Genomic DNA, 15,652 nt, shown 5'->3' on the forward strand with positions numbered 1-15,652 from the left:
TAATACATATCAACTACCAAAATACTAGTGAATGAGTTTTAAGTTATTCCAAATATCATCGAATTTCTGTCATTCTGTCCACTTAGAAGACCTTACAAATTTGTAATGAGTTCTGGCTTAGTGTAAATTAGATGATTATGGATCATGAAGTTTAGACCACAGTTAGGCCTTATTCCAAACTTTTTTGTGAGAAACAATTGTTATTTCGGTATTTCTATTTGATTGAATGCGATTCAATAGATCAAAAAATCAAGGAAAAGGGGAAATTCACTGAAAAATGTGGTAGAAATATTCAAATTGAATTATGATACATAACTTGGAAGAAAATGAACAAACGTTTACAACCTTTTGACTCACGCGAGCGTCATTTGATGAAGGAGAAAAATGTCAAATACTACAAATAATTATCAAAGAATAAAAAATTAAATGAATAAAATATGAGTGTAAACACAAAAAAACTAGCTTATAAATGTTCATTTGCAATTGGTCACGTTGATTCGGAAATGCAGGTGTGCCCACTATGAAAGTCAAGGTGCATTTGCCATTTTAGGATTAGAAATTAATGGATTAATACTTCCTTTTAATGACTTCTTGCTTCACAATTAATTGGCAAATTCCAAAAACATTTTTACCGTTAACCGAGATTTAAAAATATCATTGCAAGTGTTCTTGAGTATAATAATAACTAACTTATGTAATTGAAAAATTTATTTTATTAAAGATAGGAAAACTGAAAATGAAGCTACATCTTTGCAGCCAAGAAAAAGAAATATAGCTAGAATAAATTTCGATTAGCAGTCACAGAATGTGCATGAAACAAAAAAGAATACCATGAAATAAATGCTATAATACTTGCAATTCCGCAACGTTAAGGCAGCTCCTGTCCTAAAAATTAACTGTTAACTACATTTTTTAAACTAATTACCTAACAATCATTCTTTTGAATATTAACTACGTGTTTTTTACAAAACCCTAATATTTATTTATTGGACTTCAGCCAATTCATTTGGTATTCAAGACGCTGTAATAAAATAAAAATCTTTAACGCAATACCAAACTTTATAAATAAAAACAAACAATAATTCCTAGTACTGAACCAATAAATAATTAATCAAAGTTAAATAATAAAGCCAGTACTCATTCCGGCTTAGAAACACGGAATCAAAATTGTGTCCTCAAGTTATCTGGAGGATCCGGCAAAAACTGGTTGGTTGGAGAAATAATCCAAAGGTACAACAAGCCCCACATTGAAATTTTCATATTACCAAAATTAAAGTGAATTTGGTGGAGTGATTTAATAGTTGAAAATACAAACGAAAAATATTTAATGTTTTTATGCGAAAATAAGAAAAACATATATTACTTCAGTTTTTTAAAAAAAAAAAATCTTTATAATATTGCACAAATATGGAAATATGTTTGGATTTTAATAATCCTTGGAAAACATTAAATGGACTTTCAACGAAGCTAGGTTTTCTCTTGAATCCACTCAGTTTATAATCATTTGAAATAGCTTATACTTCATGATTTGGCATAGGTTATTCGAACGTTCTTTCCTTGATTTTATATACGATTTCTTTATTTATGTTCTTGAAATATTTATAAATCCAGTTGTGCTGACAAAATGGTAAAATTTATTGCTACAATCTCTGATTCATGGCTGTGCTGGGAACTTCAAGTCTCAATAAAAGAATGAAAAGTAAATAGATTCATATTTTCTAAATGTTCTTTTCACATGGTGTATAGGAAAACTGGTTTCACTTCTACATTTAGGATGAAAATTTTCTATCTGTAATAAAAATTATATTAGTAGATTTTATATTATCTCAATTAATAAAGAAGACAATTTAAGCTTTTCTCATACTACAAAAAATAATGTTAACAATCACATACTTTTAAATAATTTAAAAATGCGTTTCAGGCCTTACAAGAGAAATTCTTAAGCTCAAGCAGAAGAAGAAAGTGAAGTAAAAATGAAATTAATGTCCAGTTGTAAAAGTATTAATTGAAATAAAATTAGCATTTCATGAAAATCAACCATATTGGCAAGATAATTAATAAATAATTGTAATCTCTAGTTTGTTTTAGGGAAGTAATTCAAACCATTGCCACAAGTTTTACAAAAACTTTATCTAATATTAAATCACAATTATTTAGAAAGTAAAACACTTCAATTGTGTTAAAATGTAACAGCACATGCTAGAGATCAATACTCATTGTCGAGGAAAGTAACTCTAGATCACTTAGCAAAAAGCCAGTTGCATAAATGGGGTGTTGGATATATTCTATCCACAGTGAAAAGTTGCGTATATAACACACAGCAAAAATTTGAAAATCTATATTAAATTAATCACAACTATATTATAGAAATATTAAAGACCCTCTATTAAAAAAGAGATGCAGACACTTCATTCGAAAATCGGGATTCATTGGATAAATGAAAATTTAACTTACCTGAGTATTTAAATTTGTTTTCTCAATCTTAATTGGGTTTATTTATATTATTTTCCTCATCTATCACACTTAATAGTAATATATATTAAATTTGGGTACATGTTGGAGTTAAAATTATTAAATTTGGAATTTGTAATTAATTATTTTAATCATTTCAGTTTAAAAATTATCCAAGTTTATGTTTAATTCTGCTTAAGGTTGGACAAAATGATGGAAACGTCAGTTGGTCTGGCCTCACGTTAAGGAGAGGTCTCACGTTTTTAGGTTTGTCCCTAAAGATAAAAGGGCTGTTTTCCAAAAAGATAAAGTTAAAAGTTTTAGTGTTGTAGATGTGTTTTACTGCCCGAAGTAAGTCAAAGTTAAGGCAAAGGGAGCTATACTGTCCGAAATATGATCATAATTAGGTGTTATTGTTAGTGACCAGGCGACTAGAGTGATTAACTATAGCGTTGTGTCTAAAAACTGAAACAAAGCACCATTTAAAATTTTATTAGTTTTAGATAAAATTAGTATTAATATCGCTGACAGAATGTTCACAATTTTAGATTTGCGAATATCAATTTAACCAGAATCTCAAAGGTTCATAATGACCAAAGTTTAGCTCCATTATATTCTCAAAACGACGTGAAATGATCAAGGTCCGACCTGTGAACTGAAAAATAAAGAATATTGGCTGAACGCGTGCAGGGTAAATATTTCTAATGACGGCAATAGTTGTTTTCCAGATACATAGTTGCACAGTTCAGGAAGTGGGTATCTCTTGATAAAAATGAAGTATCTTATAATTCTATGTAGTATTTATTTCATAGATATATATATATATATTCTCTCTGTTCTTAGAGAACTACATCAGGTTGAGATAAATGGCGTAATTTGCTTTAAAACTATTATCTAGATCAACAACTTTAATTCCAATAATAATTAATCTGAAGAAATTCGTTTTACGTAATTTTGAGATAGATAAAATGATTTTACAGTATAATGTCCGGTTCTACCATATGAATTATGGTAATAAGAATAAAATATGTTTTGAAATACAGAGTTTGAATAATATTTAAGGAAATCCTGTTAACATTTCTAATTACATTGGGTTTTCCCAAAAAACAAAGTACCAAAATAACCTTGGAAGCACTGTGAAGTAGAATCAATTTATAACCACAATAAGTAGAAAAAGTCTTAAATAACTGGAAATAAATTTACAAAATTGAATTCAAAACAGAAAGAAAACAAAGATTAGTCCTACCTAAAAAACAAAATAATACTGCTAACATTAAAACAATAATGATATAAATATAGATATTAAGTATGGCGTGGTATGCAACCATCTCTGCCAGAGGTTTAGTGCTGATGCTGATTCAACAGAAATGGTATTAGAATAATAAATAAATTGTTAAAAGTATTGTAAAATAAAGAATCTTAAACACTGTCCTGCTCAAGGTGTTTGCATCTTTGGCGGTATGCTTTCCTGACAGTATCTTAGTACTTACCAATTCACCCATTAAAATGATTTATGAAAATAAATTTTTACATACACAGTCTATAAAGAGAATTCCTCTATAATTATGGACAATATTTTTACTTCCATTTTTATGAATATGAATAGGACTAGTAACAAACCACTCCAAAAGTATATCACCTTAACATTCTTTATTTCTTAAAGCTTCATATTCTTTTTATTTCATCATAAATTGCATTTGTCACTATTTCTGTCTGTCAAACTTGGGATTTCAAGTATTCAACAAAGTTTCGTTCGTTTATAATCTCATTCCAGAATTTACTTTATGTTATTGGACACAAGGCTTGTACACCATATGTGAATTTTGATCCTCGCACACTTCTCAGACCACTGCCCGTCTCCAGTTGGTTAATCTCTTAATAACAAACACTTCCCACTACAGAGCAGTGATTTTAAAGTACTCCTTGGGACAACAGAAGTACTTTCTTTCTTTTTCCAGCATTAAGAGAATAAGGCTACGGGAAGGTGCAAACAAATTAACAAACAGAATTAGGCATGCATTTTCTTTATTTATTTTTTGTGAAATAATTCATTAGTAATACACGTTATATAATAGAACCTGATCAACATATAAAATGGTATTATAAACCCAGTTAATCTATTCTCATATTAGGAGGTTTGTATTCATTGACAGAGTCCATTATGTTATGTCCATTTTGAGAGGAACAGCCTCTGAAAATACAAAATCACAACAATATTAAACTTAATTTCAAGATTAGCGCAGAAAATTATTATATAATACAATAGGAGGGTCTATTATCGAGACAAATTTTCGAATACTGATCTTTACACCAGAATAAGTAATAGGTTATCTTCTTGAGAATTAATTGTTTTTAGCACAGCAAAGCCCAAACTTGCTTTTTTTCGTTTTTGTAGTGTAATGACTTCAGATGTTAGTTTCTTTTAGTAAACCGTAAAATTTATCGCACTGTACGAACTGACTTGTACTAATAATTGATTTTTGTGAAACAATTTTATATATATATATATATATATACATACATATATATGAGCTCATAATGAAGATATTCGTTTAAAATTCATACTTACCCATGATTACCATTATCGCCTCTAATGAGTTCGTAAATAACGTCAATCCTTGTAGGTTCTTGATGATTAAGTTTTTCTAATATTTGATTAAAATCAAGATGATTTCCTTGTCCAGGTGGTTTAGGCATATCTTCTCCTTCTGATGATTCTTCCTTATGACTCCTGGATGGGCGAATATGGTAATCTATTGAACGTTCTGAAAATCAATTTTGACAAATTTAATCTTAACTATTTTATGCACAAAAACAAAATAATTTAAAATTTAAATTTAAATAACAACTATTACGTGACAGGAAAGAAAACTTAATTTTCGAATTTTGTACGCATAAATGAAATAGACTTGTTAGTTAAAAACAGGGAACATCCACTATAAACGGAGTCTTCAGCAGTGAACAGTATCAAATCTACTAAAAAGCTTTATGTAGGGGAGATTATAATTCTTAAAATCAAATTTATAGTTTAAAGATGTCAGTTGTTTATGGAAATCTTGAGACTATCTCAAAACCTCAAATTTTAGAATTTTAAATAAATTAGTACAAAGTCAAATCCAGAGTGAAATTAAAAGGGCTGTTTCTTCGTTTTAGTGACACTGTTTGTTCGTAGGAAGAATGCGGCTCCTTAACGCTGTGGTTTACAACCTTTTTTCGAATTACGGTACACGTTTCGCTTGATATTTTCCTGGCGCAATAGTTTTTGCTATAGATGTTTTTAAATTATAATTATTTTACCTACATTTGCACTGATTATTGATACGATTACCATTTTTTCATGGAGTATAAGAGATGGATTCACCGAACCTCAATGTCTTAACAAACCTTTTAAGGTTTATAATTTAAACGAAGAATGCTAGGTTGCTAACACATTTCTACTTTTATAGACGATAACCTTTTATAATCACTTATGTTCAGGCTAGTACGGGCCCAGAGAGGCTTTCAAAGCATGGACACAGTCTTCTTCGCTTAACAATATATTATCCATTTTTTGAAGTTGTCAGTTTTGATGGAATTAAATGAATTTTAAGAGGCACCATATTGAATTGCAACTATTGGCTTTAGAAAGGAAATTTCTAACCTAAACCACAGACTTTAATCAATTTTAATGTAAATCGCTTCATACCACTTATTTTAAATTCAAATTATGCTACTTTGGGAAATTTCCTTTTCCAATCTGTAGAATTTCATCCCTTCGAAATTACAAATATAGCTGAAACACAGCTTAAAATGAACGAAGGGTTATACTGTAACGTTTAAAAAAAAAACAAATTTATAAAGAAATGATTTGAATCGTAAGATGTTAATTTAATAATATTAAAGAGTAAAAATTAAATACTATCCTTACCTGGTACGTAAGCCAAAGTGTAAGTGAGCACGGAGCATATTAAGCAAATAAGAAGAGGAGACATGCTTGTTCTCTAATTATACGAACAGGTGAGGGCTTACCTGTGGCAAACTTCCACTAACTGTTTAATTCCACGACTGGAACTTTACACTATATATAAGCCCAGATTGATAATCTCTAAAGCAGATAATGTTTAATTTATTAAATGCATATTTCTCAATGTGATAAACCATAAATTCTATCTGCTTTTTTTTATATAAAAAGAAAAATTTAATAAAGTTAGTAGAGGAAAGAATTTTTTCTACACTTAAAGCGAATTACAATAATTATTTTCAGTGATACCATTTAATGAATATTAAACTTATTTTGCGATAATTCATTTACAACAGAATATGGTAGGTAGAGATAAATTGAAACAAAAGTGTAGTTACCCTATTTCTTTTTTTTTTTAAATGAGGGTTAGTTTGGCCGTTTGCTTTTGTAAATACGATAAGGATAAAATATCATTTAAAAAAAAGGAGTATGTTGATAATCCAGACTGGAAACACTGACCGCTTGCATTGCGTGAAGTAAGGACCTTTAGTTTTCTGTAAGAAGTTCTAGGATTTCAAAATAGATTCAAACACAACTTTTTCGTGGGCTTGTCTCTTTTTCTATACACCTAAGGAGAATTACTGCAGATATTAATAATACAAATTTATTGAAATTTAAATCTGGAAGAATGATAATGTAATTCTTTTAACAAGAAAATAGCTTGCCTAATGGCCACATTTACCAAACACTAATAAAAGCAAGAGAGGTCGGTTAAAGATTTCTTAAAAACAGAAGACCCATGAGTTAGTTATATTTTGCATTCTGGAATGGCATCATGAATATTCTAATTTATCATTCAGCTAGTAAGTTTGAAATTCTTTTTCCTTGAGATACAAATCAGTTGTAACTAAGAAGTGAAGTAACTTTTTGAAAATGCTGACAAATATAAGTGTGTTGCCTAATTACTTACTTTCTGACTGTATAATAATCTCAATTATTATTATTATAACAACTTACTGTTTTTTTGTTACATGTATCTCAAGTTGAGTGACTACTTCTTTAAGAGATCTTGGAATTTATGCAGATAGTTTGAAGTATGGAAAGCATTACTACAGGGTAAATGGGATTTCAGGCCTCTGAGGGATTATGGGTTAGTTATGATTGACTTTATTTACTTATATCTTCCAGAATTGATTTAGTACAAAATGTTTTGATTCCATTTTGTGTGACTGGAATGAGTGTGAATTTATTTTTGCAATGAACTATATAAGTTCAACAGAAAAAAAATAGAATTACTAAAAAGGTACAACCACTTCTCACTCAACCTGGAGTACTGCAAAACAACAACGAAACATTTAAAAAACTTATAATTAATTCAAAACTTAATGGCCAACTTTTTCAAATTGCTTAGAGGTAATTAGATCTGTGGTTTCAGTTCTTCCACAAGCAACCAAGTAGTGGAGAGGGAGCACATTTGGACGGTTTTAATTTCCCGTTAAATATTTAAAACATTTATGATTAGCAATTTACTCCATATTTTGTGGTAGACCTGTTGTATAATTGACAGAGTTTACCTTCGTTTTCATTGTTCGGTAAAGTCAGAATTGAGGAATGTTATATTTTGTAAGGTGGAAGTAAAATTTTCGTTTCAGCTTCGGAAGTGTATTGTGAAGATTCTTGTGGACTAGGTGTAAGTATTCTTGGTCCGTATTAACATTTGGAATTCGTATTTTTAAATCTAGTATTTACAAAAGTCTATTTGCTTGCAAAAAGTGTTGGATATTATATTTTCTTTTATGGAAGGAGAATGGAGTACATTCCAACATCACCGTTAAAATGTGCCCTACCGACCTGCAAGTTTGTGACTTTTTTTGGTTTATTCGCAGAGAAGAGGAAAGTGGTCCGAACCTACATTAAGAAGCGCAACAAACCGAATATTTTGTTCAAACTTCCTAAACCCATCACTTCGGGTACAACATCCCGAACTGGGCCAATCTTGATTTTTGAACTAGATTTCAGTGGTTTAACAGAGAAAGTAATGTAGTAGTGAGAGAAATAACTGATAGAAGGTAGATTCAGAGTAAAGTAATATCATTTCTTTTTATTTTATATTGTGTTCAAAGGTACCCCACCAGTGGGGCAGATATAAACATTTGACACAAAATTTTTAAATTAAAAAAATGTAGATATGTAAGTAATGTACCAACTGTTTATTGATACAGATCTCTTAAGAAGAGTTGAAAGTTGTAGAAAACAAAATAAAAAGGTTCAATAATACGATTCTGTGCACTCTAACAGAAAATTAAAATAGCAGATAACAGAAAAAATAGAAAATAACAGAAAAAAAAAAAAAAGGGAAGGGATTAGCTATGAGGTTAGCATACTGGACTCCCACGCGGAGGTCCCGGGTTCGAATCCAGCAGCTGACCCTTAGATTTTCTCTTCCTAGGAGCTTCTTACAGCTCACTGTCCGGTGATGGACAGTGTTGTCTGTAACGAGAGAACACTGTCCGGAGGCCGGCAGTGCACTGGAAAAAGCTCCGGGCGCTAATGACCTCAGCTGTTGATGCGCAAAAAAAAAAAAAAAAAAAAAAAAAAAAAAAAAAACATCTAACAGAAAATGTAAATTCTGTTCAAAGGTGCCCCCCCACTACACAAACTCACATATGCAAGGACCACATTTTCATAGAGCAATATTTACACAATCAGACCGCCATAAAATCCATCAATTTGATCCATATAACACCTGTAAATGTAGAAAGCAAAGTAAACGAAACTACCAAATTACGCGTCGTGGACAGAGGCAACTAGCAAACGTACTTTACTATTTAACTCTCATATTATCCTTTAAATAAAATCCAAGCCTAGACCGGGAATCGAACCCAGCACGAAAATACCTCTTAAGCTTTACGGACCTCGACTGTAACCGCTCGGCTATCGTAGTGTCTTATAATACCATCAGCACTTAGAATGATTGAGGCGATAAATAAATTTAGCATCTAGAATTATTGCTGCAAAATAAACTGGATCCAGCCAATAATGTGTGCACTTACTCACAATTTCATCCTATTAGTTGCGCCACAAGTAATTCAATTTCATTTGAAAATAGCTTTAAATGGATTGAACGTTTTTTAGTTTTAATCGTACAGTTTTAGAATGAAGTGAAAAGATGAAAAAGGGATGGGTTTAGAATAAATTTTGTATTAACATTAATTTGGTTTAAAGCAAGTTTGTGGATATAAAGGAGGGAAACAGCATGCTGGCATGTGTGAAGCAGGCGTGGTGGGCGGGTATGTAGGAGCTGGTGGTGCTCGTATGTATGACAAAATGAATGGGTGTGTTAATTCGTTAATTACACGGTGGAACGAAATTAAAACTGTTGTGAATCAGCAGCGTCACTACGAGAATAACGTTGTTTATTCTACAATTACGTTGAAACGAATAATTTCAAATAAAAGTTTACCGTTCCACACATAACTGTATAAAATTATGTATACATATAAATAAATAATTATGTATTATTATTAAAAATAATATTATTTTGAAAATAATAATTATTATTTTTTATTAGTGGCATTTTAAAACTGAGTTTAACTTACTGTTTTTGGCAAAGATTTCATTACAACAAACAATATTTTAAGGTGATTATTTAATCAAATCATGGTTCTTTGCTTTTATTTAAAAAAAGAAAGACAAATTTTAAACACTTCTATGCACTAACAATTTCATCTGAACATTTCTTACAGAACACTAAACAGTCAGTACAGTCATTTAATATCAGTTCCCTGCGGATGTGATTTCAGAGTTAATTATTAGAACACTGTCTCACATTTAGATTAAATTCCTAAGGGTTAGCAACTAGCCAGCGCCACCTTGACCCAATAGATCTTTTGTGACACCCACCATTAGAGCTTAAACGTACGTTTGACTTTTTTTATTAGACTTAAATTTCCGGAGACCGATTGAAGGTAAAGCTTAAAGGCCAATCCTCAGTTGTACAAGCTCGGAACTCATTGGATAATTTTCGCTGTTTTTAGATTTTGTTTCTTCTACGATAAAGGCTCCAACAGTTCACTGCTTGATATGAACAGTACATAACATTGCCCGGAAGATTGGCCATGCACTAAGAATGGCTCCAGGCTACAATGAGCCTTAAATATATATAAAAAGGCCCCTATATTGCCGAAGTCGAGAAAAGCTTCACCATTTCCTGCTGACAAAACCAACAACTTACACGCTCGCTGTGACCCATCCAGCAGAATCAGCTAAAGTAAAATTTAGGAAAGAGGAGTAGTAATTTTTTCGCATCTCCTGACTCAAACCTGGGTTTCATTCCAAAGATCTATTTCAATTAAGCTTTTGACTGCACTTATAATTCCGCAAAAAGTTTCTGCAAGATGAGGGCACAATGACGGATCCAGAATTTCGAGTGGTAGTCTTTACAGTCAATATTGTCAATACTCTTTAAGGCTTTTATTAATATTGTGGCAATGTCAGACAATAGTAATATTGATAATTTAAAGATGGTGTTTCTTATCAGCAACTAATTATAGCGGTCATTATTGAAGCAAAAATTAAAACAATAAGAATCTGCAGGAGAAAAATTTAGAATGTAAGAGGAATAATCTTTCGTTGCATTAATATTGCGATTAACAGCGAGTAAAGAAGCCTCTCTGAAGTTTAGTTGGAGTGATTAAGCAAAGTCTAATAAAAGATTTGACAAAGGTAGTTTTTTGTTTTTGTAATTAAAGCGCGTCAACATCTGTGGATATTGGCGACCGTAGCTATTTTTTAGTGCACTGCCAACCCTCCAGATAGTGTCTCCTGTTACAGACATCACTGTCTATCACCGGACAGTGAGCTGTAAGAAGCTCCTAGAAAGAGTAAATCTATGGGCCAGCAGCTGGATACGAACCAGTGATCTCCGCGTCGGAATCTAGCATTTGCTAACCTCTCAGATTCTCCTCCCTTTGACGAAGCTACTAAAAAAAAATATATAAGTATTCAAGTTGTCACTGAGAAACCAAATATTGTAAATTGCAGGTTGTTTTATAAAAGTGAATTAATGTTCGTATATTAATATACGCAATATTTCGTGTTTGTTTAAAAAGTTTCCCTGGGTTATGACTGAACTGATTGCAAAGAAAAAGTGGCAATTTCTTTTATGTTAAATATTTTTAAAAAATCAATTTCGTAAAATGTAAAATGTTACTTAAAAAAAAAAATATTTTTAGAGAACGGTAAAATTTTGTGATGTAATTTCGTATAATTCTTTCTGGACGAGTATGAAGGACGCACGTTGCGAGCGCAAGGCCTAACTCCCAAAATACAAAATTCCAACTTAATATTCAGTTTGTGTTTCAGCCTGGTATGATGATTTTTGCCGAACTCTGACTCAAACTGGCAGCTTGAATACAGATTTTTTTTTTTTTTTTTTTTTATACATTGTGTACCACTTGGTAGTCTCTCAGCTGGGTTGAAAACATTTTCCGGAGGAATATACGTGTATGCAGGAGTTCTAGAAGTGTTCTAATTTAGGGTTACCTTTAATTATTTACATTTTAATTGTTTCTATCGAATCATTTCACTAGCAAATGCTACCACTGCCAATTAATAAATGAATGAAAAGAATTAAATATTTTGAAATACAATTTTTTAATTGGTTGTTAAGAAACACAACAGAAAGTCGAGAAAAAAAACAAGTGTTCTGACAAGTTTAAAAGGTTAAATAAATAACTCAATTTAGCGCAATTGTATTTTTAATCATCATTTTTATTTTGAACAAGCTAATGGTTAAAAAAGAAGTACATATCTTATTTGAATTCAAGATTTAACTATAAAACGAACATTTCTTATTCGCTAATAATTATATTTAATATTTTTCTGTTCAGGAAAATGCATAAATTTTAAATCACAAACGTTAAAATTCATAAGTGCATCTTTTCACTGATTTATAAGACATTTACAAGTACATAAACATAAACACAAGGTTGGTTATAGATCGATTACTTGATCGACTTCACTTTTAATGAATAATTTAAATAAAAAAATAGCACTTTTTAATCAAAGAAAACTTCTTTTTCTTTTTTTGTAACAAATTGAGTTCTTTTAGTACAAAACCTACCATCATCAATCAGTTTCCAAATTCTAGATATGAGAAAACAAATGGAAAAAGAAGTAGCCAGGAGAAGAAAAGAGATGGGTTTTATCATGACAGAGATCCGGAATAGGGTGAACAAGAGCGGAATATAGATTCTCTAATTTGGCAGCAATCTTCTTCTTTCCAGAAAAACTAAAATCAGTGGTAACCATGTTGAAAAAGGGTAAGGAAGAGATTGCTGCTTTAGGAGGACACTCTGAAATCAGTGTGAATATAAAAAGGCTAAGACTCGAACCTTCAATTTCTGAATGCGCTAATAATAACACAAAGGAATTGAACTCAATGATTGTGAACTGGCCAAGCTTGTCGGACATCTGGATTCGAGCAAAGCTGGTGTCTATTTTCTAGGAGTCTCTTCTGCTGTGAAGATAAATAAACTTGTATATGCCGAGGAAAACATTGTTCGAAAGTTGCTGGCAATGTCATGAAATAAAAAACAGGCTTTTGGTTCATGAGGAGTTGGTTTTGAGAAATAAATGCATTTCTTTTTCGTTTTAAAAAGATTCTTTCAAATAGAATGCAATAAAATACATTACATAACATAACCCCACTCTATGCTACGAAACAAATACTAACATTTGACATTTAATGAAGTTAGAACTTTAAAGTTAAGGGCTCGGAGCGGTTCTTCTCAGACGGCTCCAAGATAGAAGAAAGGAGAAGCCGGGATATAGGGCACTCTCTAGGCATACGTATAACGGTCAGCCTAGGAAAACTAGTCACAGTCCTTCAGGCTATGCTAGTTCATATAATGCTGAGTTAATAAGTGAAGAAGAACTAACTTGTTCAAGACATTTTGGCGGATCTACTGGATATCATGTCCTACAGAGTTAATTTAAGGCTGGCTTGAAACTGCCTGGTTGGACGTTCTGATGCTTGCCCCCTAAATGCCCAGGAAGGTTCTCAGGTTGTCAGAAAAAATCTATGCTAATTAAGTCTTAGCATAATGCCGCAAGAGTACAACCAGCAAAGCGAGGATGCACATAAACACCAAGTAATGTGGATGGAAATCTCAGGCCAAAGGGAAACAACGACGAAAATCATTATTAGATTCATTGTTCAATTCAAAATTATTCCAACCATGCCGCCAGTCTGGCTAATCAAAGTCCTCTTGATGGGCCATTGCTGTCTGAGTAAACTCTACACCGATCAGTCAACGGGTAGCCTAAGCTCTGAAGGAAATTAATTCTAGCGAATTGAGAATTTCTTGTCAGGGAAAGGGGCTTGTATCGAAAAGAGTAAAAAAAAAAAAAAATACCTTGAAAACCCTTTCTAGCACTACCCAACATTTTTCAAAATCTTAAGTCTAAGTCTGGGAGAACTCGAGGTATGCTCCATCCAGAAGATACCACATTTGCTTCGGTCGAAATAGAATATATTTACTGTCCAATATCCCAAAGAATCTAATCTAAATCTGAGTCCAAGTTTTGGATTAGAGACTACAGACAAGTATATTCATTCTTGCTTCTATTCAGATCTAGGAGAGTTAAACCTTGTCTATTTTTTAGATAATTTTTACTATTTCATAGATATTTTCGAAGGAGGTTTTCCGAGGCGAGCCTATGCGCAGCATAACGTCAACAAAAATGGTAGATGTCCTTAACAAGTTATAGAATTTGCTGGTGTTGTACTATAAGAGCAATGGAAGCCGATACTGCTTGACTGTTAAAACCAAAGAGAAAAATAAATACTTAAAAAATCGGAACCATGAATCATTTAATCTATTAAAAGGTATCATAACGGTGTTAGAAGAGAAGAGGCAATCGTAGGAGAGAAATTTTATCCCATATAAAAAAGCAAGTGAATACTTCTGCTCTACTTTTAATAGAATTTCCACAACATCGTGTCTAGAGGCAGTCCATAAATCAAAGAGAAGAGTATTTTAATTGTTTCGCTGTGGCAATCTAACTTCCAATGCGAATAATTAACAAGATTCAATCCAAAGTACTCAGAATCTCGCGGTATCGAGCTAATATAACACTTAAAAATAACGAATGACTGCAAAGGAAATCATAAATCCACGAATGCAGAATGCCCTTAATACAAATGAAGATAGCATTAACACAAAGCTTCTTTACGGTTCATTAGTAGAAGGTACTTTTTGCTTGAAGTCAAGCTTTACTAGATTGAAAATACTGGTCACAAATCGTTGACTATCTAGTTGTAACCTGTGGTAGATTTAATGAATGTTCACTTCGTTCGTCTTCAGCATTCTCCTGTAACATATCATATAATGACGACTCAAATTCTCTTAATGATTCAGTAATGGAAGATCTCCTAGAAGTACTACTATGCACATCTTTCTTGGGATCAGCGCTTAAATTATTATTCTCTTCCAACAGTGTTGCCAAAAATGTTCGTTTATTTTGTGAAATTATTTCTTGTATTGGCGGCGGTGGTGTAGTTTCTATTGAAGGAATTGTAGTTTGTGAAATGGGGTCTGATTTTGAAACGGTGTCTACATCGCCAGTCACAGGTACTACTAGTGGTGTTAAATGTACTTTGGGTTCTTCTGCAATGGTTTCTGCGATAGTCTCATCAACGTCGTCAAGACTTATTTCACCAACCGAGTTACTTCCGTCAAATTCGTTTAGATTTGTAGCCGTTTGTTTAAGCACATTACTTAAAGAACGGGATCTGAAACAAACGAAACATAAAATGAAGAAACGGTTTATTTATTTATTATTAGTTATTAGTTTAGTTATTTATTTAATGAAAAAAATAAATAGTATTTAAGTTGACCAGACTTGTAATAAATAAAATTAAAAATGACTTCTCGGTACGTACTGCGTCAAGACTCTCTAGAGACTGATTTCTCTGTAATTATTGTGCATAATGCACATACTATATAGATGAAATCTCAAGTATTAAAGAAAGAAAAACAGAAAGCTTTAAAGAATTTCAGCTGATCGTGTAAAGTCACTCGCCATTCATTGCAGATTCATTTAATATTTCAAACCAAATTTAACTTTACGGGATAATTTTTTACAAAATATATTAAATTTGATATATTTAAAAAAGCCCAATCTGCCTGAAGAGAGAGCTATATTATTGATAATAATTAATCAAGTTAATACTAAAAATAATTATTTAATAAATTA

At 31.7% G+C, this 15,652-nt stretch overlaps 2 protein-coding genes across 5 annotated transcripts in view; both read right to left on the minus strand.

The window, feature by feature from the left end:
- Nucleotides 1-3,428: 3,428 nt before the first annotated feature.
- LOC141449178 (uncharacterized) lies at nt 3,429-8,975 on the minus strand. Its single transcript, XM_074118321.1, has 3 exons — nt 6,359-8,975; nt 5,021-5,216; nt 3,429-4,642 (listed from the first exon to the last, which is right to left on the minus strand). Exons 1-3 carry the CDS (start codon nt 6,420-6,422, stop codon nt 4,564-4,566), a joined length of 339 nt encoding a protein of 112 aa, XP_073974422.1. The 5' UTR covers nt 6,423-8,975; the 3' UTR covers nt 3,429-4,563.
- A 3,157-nt stretch (nt 8,976-12,132) lies between these two features.
- The window catches only part of LOC141449176 (uncharacterized), a 54,848-nt gene continuing 51,328 nt past the window's right edge, over nt 12,133-15,652 (minus strand). For all 4 annotated transcript variants that reach the window (XM_074118317.1, XM_074118319.1, XM_074118318.1 and 1 more), the window contains one exon: nt 12,133-15,188. In XM_074118317.1, the coding sequence (XP_073974418.1) occupies nt 14,705-15,188 (484 nt within the window). In that variant the 3' untranslated portion in view covers nt 12,133-14,704. The remainder of the gene's footprint in view (nt 15,189-15,652) is intronic.

Source organism: Rhodnius prolixus, unplaced genomic scaffold (assembly GCF_049639745.1).
Source record: "Rhodnius prolixus isolate KJV_2025 unplaced genomic scaffold, Rpr scaffold_2, whole genome shotgun sequence".
NCBI classification, from domain to species: Eukaryota; Metazoa; Arthropoda; class Insecta; order Hemiptera; family Reduviidae; genus Rhodnius; species Rhodnius prolixus.

Bases quoted from the DNA above. Each gene is read 5' to 3' on its own strand.
- LOC141449178 (XM_074118321.1), bottom strand. From the start codon at position 6,422: ATGTCTCCTCTTCTTATTTGCTTAATATGCTCCGTGCTCACTTACACT. The intron at 5,217-6,358 runs GTAAGGATAGTA...ATTGATTTTCAG, and splicing joins CACTTTGGCTTACGTACCAG to AACGTTCAATAGATTACCAT. The intron at 4,643-5,020 runs GTAAGTATGAAT...TTGTATTTTCAG, and splicing joins GGCGATAATGGTAATCATGG to AGGCTGTTCCTCTCAAAATG.